Source organism: Pteropus vampyrus, unplaced genomic scaffold (assembly GCF_000151845.1).
Source record: "Pteropus vampyrus isolate Shadow unplaced genomic scaffold, Pvam_2.0 Scaffold26, whole genome shotgun sequence".
Classification (NCBI taxonomy): Eukaryota; Metazoa; Chordata; class Mammalia; order Chiroptera; family Pteropodidae; genus Pteropus; species Pteropus vampyrus.
The window spans coordinates 13,737,545-13,747,433 of record NW_011888807.1 but is presented as its reverse complement, the minus strand read 5'-3'; the positions used below and the strand labels follow the sequence as shown (position 1 = coordinate 13,747,433).

The window sequence follows — 9,889 nt, the reverse complement described above, 5'->3', positions numbered from 1 at the left end:
AAAAAAAAAACAAAAACAATAGCTGTATATAAATGAGGCATTATAGAATCGTACATTTGAAACTTATATAATTTTTATAATGTTATTCCAATAAATTTAATAATAATAATAATAATAATAATAATAATAAAAGAATAGTTGATGTTCCTTCTATACTGACAAACACTTACTTGAAACATGTCTTCCACGCTACTCTCTCTTCATAGAGAAGGGAAAAAAATCATGGAAAAGTTTATGAATAACCGAATTTCTGAGGGTATGGTAAAGAGCATTAACAGTTGAGATAAATTCAGAACAAAGACACAAAGGCAGAAAAGTAATTGATTTGCTTACAGGTTGGCAAATTTGTACATAGAAATCTTCAAATGAGAGAATCTGTATCATAAGCAAATGAACAGGGTGTTTTTGAAAAAGCCAAGCTAACTGTCTGTTAAGCAATCTCACAGGATGGCATCTCTTTAGTAACACTGCTGTGGTATAAGATTTTTCCCAAGTTTTATAGTTCGGAGACAAAATTTATCAAAATTCTAAATCTTCAGGATAGACTCACACAGCAAGCCAACTTGAATAGGAAAAAAAAGCTATACAAACAAAAAAAAAGACCCATTTCTTGGTTATAGTGGAGAAAGAAGAATTTTTTTTAAATGGGGCTTAGTACATTAAGGTGGGTAAATATGGATGGAGAAGTCAGAAAAAAAATAATTTACCACTTAGTGTAGCATCATTGTCTTAATTTGAATAAAATTGATAAGTATCAATATTCAAGTTATCAAAGCATAGCCAAGATATATATATATTAATTTTTAGTTACTTCTTTTGAGTCATTACATCACTGCTGTCTCCATTGCCCAAGTAATCGACAAGAGTTGACTGACATTATAACAATTTTGTATATAAAATATATTTCTTATTTAATAAATTTTCTAGAAGTTCTTATGAGCACACTTGCTGTAACTAAAATAATGTTATTGCTAGGAAATTACACATGGAATAAAATTTATAGCGAATAATGAAAAGGTTGAAGACATTTAATTTAATATGCTTGGTATTTATTGAAGTTTCTACTGTGAAATGTTCCCATACAACAGATATAAAAATGAATAAGAGTTTCTAATCTCCAGAGTTTCACCGTCTAGATGAAGAAATATATATATGGAACAAACTGTAGTTTGTAAAGACCTGATATATTACTGTATGCATACTGTTTGAAAAACACAAGAGGTAGAGAAATTAATTCTCCCTTAGACAGGTTTGAAGGTGAGGTAGAATTTGGGTAATAAAAGATGATATCGACTTGAAGTTTAAAGTTTGGCTAATAGCGTTAGTAATAACCTAGAGGTATGTGAGTAATGTTACATAGGTGAGGCAATGGGACTGCAAAAGCTATAAGAGGAAATGGAGCTGTTAAGTTTGGCTGGGCTAGATAGAGAAGGATCTCAAACTCCTAATTTGGTGTTGGAACGTGTCATTGACCAACTAGGTAAGGCAGTGAATTACCTAATTATTATGTGATAAATGTTTCAGAAAATTAACTCAGATGACAATGAGGAAGACAGGAGGGACTAGAAGGAAATCAGGAAGTGCTTAGGAATGAAATTGGAGATGTAGAAAAGGAGATGCTTGTTTGGAGAGTAAGTTTCAAATAGCTGACACAGATGTATTCGCAGATGTTCAGCAGACATTTAGAAATACTGAAAACAGTACATAGGAGAGACCAAGACTGAGCTTTCACATGTTTCAAAACTATCCTCAGTTCTAGAGTTTCATATTCTTTTGTGATCAGTGACTGAATCACTTTGATTTTTTTTTTCCTTATCTACTGTAACATTATATTGCAAAGCCTATTGCAGAATTTCTCCTTTCATTTTGGGCTGTCGGTCTTTGACTTGTGATTATTAGCTCAGAAATAGTTCTCTCAGAGGAGGTTCAGTTGCTGGTGTTATCTTGGCTTCCTTTCAGTGGTCTGTGTCAAGAGAATTTGTTTTGAAAGTAAAAAGTGTGTCTTTGTGCTTTTGGCAAAACTTTATCTTTTAAGAATCAAAATTCTATCTTTCTCTGCGACACTCAACACACTTTTAACTTCTCAGATCCTTCTAACCCCTTCTGTTCCTGTTTTCTCTATCTTCAAATTTCATAAACCCATGTTATTGTATCCTGGCACCTTGAATGGAAGTACAAATACTTCATCATGGCAACACTCATTAACTTTACTTTTGTCTCAAATATAGGAGAAAAACAGAAAATTCTATGACACTCGACTTAATCTCTTTTATGTAAATATGTGTATAGTTTATTTAGAAATCTTAAATTGCTTTTTCTTAAATACTTTATTGTCTCTCTTTAAAAAATTTAGAATAAACAACATTTGGTACTTTATTGTGTTATATTAATGGTACATCAACTTAAATAAGTATTGCTATGTTAATTGTATTATGTAACAGATTAAGGTCTCATTGTGTTTTGTCCAAAAATATATATGTATTCTCAGTATCTTCATATTTTGCAGTTCTTTATACATAAATCTGATTTTTTCCTCTATTGCTATATGTCATTTTACAGGAAAATCCATATTAATGCCAGAGATATTCTTCATAATGTTCAATTTTGTGAAATAAAAATTAGTATCAAAGAGAAAACAGGAGTCCTTAATTAAAAAGCAAAGAAAGCACACTGAGATTTGAAATTAATAAAACTTTTCAAAGATACATATTTCTTATGTTTTAGTCTACTTGCTCTAATAGTAGTTATACATTTTTTATTTGTTTGCTTTTATTTCTTGAATAACTAATTTTTTATTTTAAAACCTTGAATAATTTTAACCATTCTACAGTATACAAGTGTAGATTATCATTAGAGTCGGCACTGAATTTAAAATATATTCACACTATTTCTTCAACTGAGTCCTTGATAATTTACTTTAAATACACTCTAGGTCATTAAAAGCGTTTTTCTCTGAATTGTAGGACTTAAAATGTACATAGTTCTCTTTCAGAAAATGATCATGTAATAATTTTGACAATGTAGGATTAGAAGGAGCCATATGGAACATGTTTTGTTCATGTGTGGCAAACAGATACAGGTTTTACATGAGCTTCATTCTTCTGCACTATGAATGTTTAAAACATGGTTGATGCTTTCATATGGCTAATGAAGTAATGATGAAACCAGATTTACCTCAGACAGACTGAAGAGTAGAGGCAGCCTTCTTGTTCATTAGTATAGTGTGTACAAACAGATGAGCTTGCCAATATATACAACTCACTAGACAACTACATTTGTTTTTAGGTTCAATGGTAAATGGATGGGGCTCTGCATCTGATGAGGATCGTAACTTTTCTAGTCATAGATCTAGTGTAGGTAGCTCCTCAGATGGCTCCATCTTTGCCAGCGGCAGTTTTGCACAAGCACTGGTGGCAGCAGCAGATAAAGCTGGTTTTAGGCTGGATGGAACCAGACTTACAAGAACAGGTTGGTAGACTCTGAGTCAACACTCTTTGCATGAGATAATCTGGTCCTTTGGGCGCTGAGCTATTTTTCTCCTGTCTTTTCTCCTCAGTGAGTCTGACTGAAGGGATTTCTTTAATATGCATGAACATAATTTGGATGCTCAATTACCAAAACTCTCCTCTGATGCTAGTTTCGCAGAGCCAAGAATAGGTTCCTACTCAACACTTTGTCTCTTCTTTATTTCTCTTTCCCTTCATGGTTCTGCTGATCAATTGGAATACGCTTCCTTTTTATATTACAGCAAAGCTGCAACTAAAGTTGTCATTAAATTTTCAATAACTCACACTTTGCAAAATTCTCACACGATCAATAATGTGCCCAGTGATTAAAATTATTCATCTTTTATCTTCATTACTTTCTTTGCCCCATTTCTTTCTCCAAATGCATTTTCTGGGAAGGCTTTCTCAGCATGAAGTAAATGAGTCTAAGGCTGTCAGTCTAACAGTTCGAATGGCTGATGGTATTATTACTTGTTTGGCTGTTAAGAATTTAATCCAATAATTTAATATATGTTTTAAAGGATGCTAATAAAAGATACACCATTGCATGCGCAAGTTGAACAAATGATGATTACATGTGTGCTGCCCTTTAGCAAAACCTAATTTTGGTTTCTGAGAATAATAAGTAATAATATGGAAGACCAGCTATAAAATTTTTCATGAATCTGATCTTTCCCCCCAAAATAAATATGATATTTATTCTAATAATATATCAGTACTTTATAATCATTTGTTTTACTAAAACAAAATAAGTTTGGCATGGTGCATGTTATTATATGACTGTGTGTACTTCTAAAATGCATATGCAAGAAGTTTCTAATATATGAATTAAATTGAACTACCTTACAAAAAAAATGAAATTTGAAATGCATTTTTGAAATCTTAATAGTATCCAAATAGTAAAGAAAAATAATTTGACCCTTCATTAAACTCTCAGATTATAAAAATGAGTCTTAAAAATTTTTTGAAGTATATCTTTAATATCTCCTTTGAGTATGAATTGGACATCTTCAAATAAAATTTAAAAAAAAAAAAAAAAGATTTTCCAAGCATTGCCGAGGTTTATTTTTCATATAGCATCCAAACTAAAATATGTCATAATATAATGGTTATTTGAATTTTCTTGCTTTATAAGGCATTAAGTCAGAAACTTTATGTTGCCTGAGAGCTTTTTGTGGCATAGCTATAAGCAGAGCAGTGAGAAAGTGCAAAGAAACTAATAAATTAGAAGGCATAAGTGCATTTCTTGCATGTATGCTAATAGCTAATAAAACATTAAGCAATATCATGTCACACTGACTTAAGAAAACATAACTACATACAATAATTTTGTACGAAATAAAAACATGCGCAAGAGAATATATACATTTACATTAACCAACCCTCTCTTAATAATAAACATGATATTAAAATTATAAGATGTAGAAAATGTATTAGCTAACCTTTTCCCAAAATAAATTTCCCTGCATATGTACACTAAGCCACAAGAAAAGGACATAATACATTTCATTTTTCAATAAGAATTTGGAGTCTGCTCAGATACAATATTATTAATCAGAAAACACCTATTGTGCTTTGGATATAGAGTGGTTTTAACCTTCTATTTATCCTGTGCTCTACCCTGTTAACTGAGTTTCTGCTAAAAGAGATACAATTCAATGTATGAATGTATGGTTGGTAAGGTCAATTTAATATATGCTGAGTAGACCTTTCATGTAAAATTTCAAATGAAATTACTACAGGACATTTTTCTGTACTCAAAGATAGTTTGTAGGATTCTAAGAGTGAACTTTAAACAAATGAGACACTACATAGTTAATTTCAGAAATGGCTTCTTTAATTTTAAGAAGTAAAAGCTGCATTAATTTGCATATATCTATGAAAATATCACTGTGATTATCAAGGATAAATAAAAATATAATCACATAATATTGAGTTTTGGGTTAGAGGATTTGTTTTATATTCATTTGTTTGAATTTTCAGTGGGTAGTGTATTGATTATTAAAATTGGACAAAATAAATGCAGAAGGACATATTTTTACCATGAAGATGAACCAGCATTTGGTATCTTCAAATGGCATCTCTAGGCAGGTTTACATGTTAGTCTTAGTAAGAGCAGAAATATAAAACAGACACAATCATTGTCTTATAATAACATTCTGTATACCCCATTCCCTTTGTTTCCTTTTTAGGCAAAACTTTTACCTCCTCCCAAAGACCTCGACCAACCAGCCCATTTTCTACTGACAGTAACACCAGTGCAGCTCTGAGTCAAAGTCAGAGGCCCAGGCCCACTAAAAAACACAAGGGAGGGCGAATGGACCAGCAACCAGCATTGCCTCATCGAAGGGAAGGAATGACAGATGGTAAGTTTGATTCCTTCTCTCTCATCTCCTCACTGAAGAGATATGTTCTGTGGAATCATCTATTTAGATTAAAGTAGCTATAGTATATTAGGCATTGCTTCAATAACAAGGCAGAAAACCTGGCAATATGGTCTTGCTTAGAAAAAACACCTTTTTAAAATCAGGAATTATTTCTGTCTTAACAAGCCCCAAGAAATATGTGCCATGCCACTTTTCAATTTTGATTTTTCTGCCATTCTGGTAATACTCATTGATACTTTTCAGTGAATATTTCCTTTTAGCTTAACAAAGAAATCATAAGTAACATGTGCACTTACCATGTTGTTGGAATGTTTCTGATATTAAATTACGCTATTTTAGATGTTATTTAACTTTTGATTGTGAAGTGATTTGCAATTTGGTAATTTTTTGGTTTTGTGAATTTCCGGGCTAAAAGCATTTTACAGATCATCTAGTTAATGGGTCAGCAAACTTTTTCTGAGAAGCCAGATAATAAACATTTTTGGCTTTCACGGACTACATAGTCAGTCCTCTGTCACAATTCCTCAACATTGTCATTGTAACACCAGTGTAGCCATAGAGAAAAGTAAAAAAATGAGCGTGACCAATTTCCAATAAAACTTTATTGACAAGACAGGCAGTGGCTAAATTTGGTCAATGGGCCATAATTCCCTTAACTGTTTGAATCTTTTTATTTACATTGAGTTTTTGCTTAAACTGCTATTTTCAGGAGACAATATTATTGAAAGATGTACTTGTTCAATAATGAGTAGTTCATGAGCTCTACAGAGAAAAATCTATTCCTCATATATTCAACTTATTTTTTTAATATATGCAAAATGGGACTAACAATATTTATCTTGAAGTTTTATTTTAGGGAATATGTAAGATAATATATTTAAAGTGCCTATAATGTTGGACCTAAAGGTAAATTTCTTCTTCCTTCTCAGCACAATTCCCTACAAGCCCACAAACTTTACTTTTAAATAGTTCTACTGAACACCAAAAAGATGATTCTAGCTAAGCTACACATTAGAACCATCTGGGGTGTTCTTCAAATATATTCCAGAGATTCTGATTTAATTGTTCTGGGATGAAAAGTAGTTATGAGCATTTTTAAAGCTCCACAAGTAAACCATATCTTTGAGAAACTATGACCCAGTCCTTAGCATTCATTTCAGTCTCTTAAGTTTATCATCGTAGGAGAGAATGATGATAAACTTAAGGCTTAATTGGAAAATATGTATTTGTTCTTTATTAGTTTGGGGATAGGGTATCTATGTCTGGCAACCATTTTTGTGCTTTGTTTTGTCATCTTATAATGTTAAGAATACTTCAAAGCCAAACATAACATGTTCTAAAAGCTTTCAGGTTTTTTATCTTTCCTACTTACTTTGTTTTCATTGGGAAATATTTCTATGGAATATGAGTGTAAGGGTACAACTGAGATTTCGATTCTCTATAAATGGATGTCCTGTGGTGAGCAAAAATACTCACTACTTTCTTTCTGCCTCAGAAGATACAAAGATTAGTTGAGTGCTTAAAGCAGTCTATAGTGTTGATCTTATTTACACTAAATAAAAAGAATTACTCTCACAGATACGCTAGTTATAAATTTCAGAATTAATAATATTTTTAATTTTCCTGCTATGAATGTCATGGAAAGAGAAAAAAATCCAGGCACATGTTTTCTTGGCTTTTCCAAATTCTTTGAAAGCCATATCCATAATATGTGGAAGATACAATGTATAAATCGACAAAATAGAAAGCTAGCTTTTTTCTTGCAAGCTTTTTTAGAATGTCTGGTTAAAGCAAACTACCTCCTGGTTAAAACATGATCAATATAGTGCTTAGCTTTCTAAAAAATGAATAACTTCCTAACTTTTTAAATTTTCCATCATTCTGAAAAAGAGTTATGGATTATGTGTTATTAGTGGATACATTTTAAAAGAGGTGATATTGAAAAGGAAATTTTGCCTCTCATGTCTTCTCAAGTATTAGATCTAAAGATATTTTAGTTATAATACAAGAATATTTATTTGTATGACACTCTACATATTATCCTTAAGGATAGTGGTATATCACAGCAAATGTATGTCATAGTATTTCTCTGTTATGAATCTATGTATCAGTAATAATTTCATATTTACATATAAAATCAAACTATTCTTTCTGCGAATGTTGCTGCTTAGTAGGACTTGGTACATAGATAGTTTGTACTCAAACTTTTGCATTATAGAGTTTACAATAGTATTTTATGAGTATATTAATTAGGCTAATTATTACTAGCTGCTGTACCAGACAACTTCTATCCCTCAGTGGCTTAGCACAGTAAGTTTGTTATTCATAGACACAATGGTTTGTAAAGGTCAGATGGCTCTCCTCTTAGTAATGTAAGGACATATGCTTCTTCATTATTGGGATAGCATTCTTTTCAAGATAGGATCTTTATGATTTCTGAGTGAAGAGAAAATAGAACATGGGTTATTCACTTAAGAGGTTCTGTGACCATGCCTGCAAATGGCACATATCACTTCTCTTATTTCTTTCTCAAGAACTTTGTCACATGGCATCAAACAAACTACTGGAGTGGGAAAGTAATCTTTCCTTGTGTCCAATAAGAAGAATTAAGAATGGTGGGAAATGCCAGTCTCTGTTTCAAAGGCTGTGCAAAAACCCATACACATGTTAAGAGTGACCTTTGCCCTTGGACAAAGTCTCCCCAAAGCAGGCATTGCTTAATCCAAATCTATTCTATTTTAAAGAGCCAAGAAAACACTTTAAAACCAATATATTGGCCAATGTTGAACAAAGAAGGCAAAGAAGGTAGTTTTTTATTTATGAACTTTTTATCCCACATTGTTTCCTTCCAGCTTGTCCTCCTCTCATTTCTAATATACTACAGTAAGAGGCTCTTTCCTAGCTCTGCCACAGACTAGCTTTGACCATTGAGTAAATTTCTTTATTAATCTATTTATTCAAATACTTATTAAGCACACACCAAATGATAGGCAATGAGAATCAAACAAAATGTCCTGCCCTCCCAGAGCTTCCATTCTAGTGGAAGAAGACAGATAAAGAGCAACATAAATATATAAGTGCAAATTAAAAGTATGTAAGATGATAATTAAATGTTATGGAGAAATAAAGTCCTCAGAGAAGGGCTTACCAAGAAGATGACAGCTGAAAAAAGATGGGAAGATTATAAGGAAAAAAGCAATGCTGATATCTGAAGAAAAATCATTCCAGGAAATGAGAACAGCAAGTGGAAACCTGAAATTTATTTGATAAAAAGCCAGAGGAGCAGTGCCACTGAAGCAGAGAGAGCAACAAAATAGAATACAAAGTCAGACAAGTAAATGAGGGCCAGAGTTCATAAGGTGTGTATGTTTCTATAAGGACATTGGCCCTTTGATGAGAAACCACTGGAGGTACACGCATGGATGCACGTGCATGTGCATGTGCATGTTTAAGGCAGAAGAGTGACATGATCTTATTTTTGTTTTTTTTATAAAAAGTCACTCTAATTGTTATGTTGAGATTGACTCAATGTACTTCTACATGGAAGCACAGAAACCACACAAGAGTTTATAGGAGTAATATAGGGAACAGTAGTTCATACCAAGGTAAAATCAATGGACATAAAGAGAGGAAGGTTGAATTCTGGGTATAGTTTGAAGGTAGAACCCACAGGATTTGTTAATGAAATTAATATAAGCTATAAAGCAGGAAGTCATAGATTACACATAAGTTTTAGCAAACTTATAGAATGGAATTTCTACTAATTGAAATGATGAATACTACAGAGGAAACATATTTTGTAGAAGAAGACCTGGAACTCAGGTTTGATATGTGAAATTTGAGACACCTAAACATATGGGTCAAACTATTCAGTGTGAATTGGTTATATGAGTCTGGAATTCATAGGAGGAGAGATTCAGGCTGAAGATATTTAATTTCTTCATGTCTTCTTTCTCTAACCTAAAAAAAAAAAAAAAGAGGATAATAATGACTAAT

The 9,889-nt window shown here is 32.1% G+C and overlaps 1 protein-coding gene across 5 annotated transcripts in view; it reads left to right on the top strand.

Moving 5' to 3' along the window:
* The window catches only part of ROBO2 (roundabout guidance receptor 2), a 562,940-nt gene that overhangs the window by 543,355 nt on the left and 9,696 nt on the right, over positions 1 to 9,889 (top strand). For 3 of the 5 annotated variants that reach the window (XM_023528482.1, XM_023528480.1, XM_023528478.1), the window contains exons 25-26: positions 3,286 to 3,468; positions 5,699 to 5,872. In XM_023528482.1, the coding sequence (XP_023384250.1) occupies positions 3,286 to 3,468; positions 5,699 to 5,872 (357 nt within the window). The remainder of the gene's footprint in view (positions 1 to 3,285; positions 3,469 to 5,698; positions 5,873 to 9,889) is intronic. The other 2 variants (XM_023528483.1, XM_023528481.1) reach the window with 1 other exon arrangement.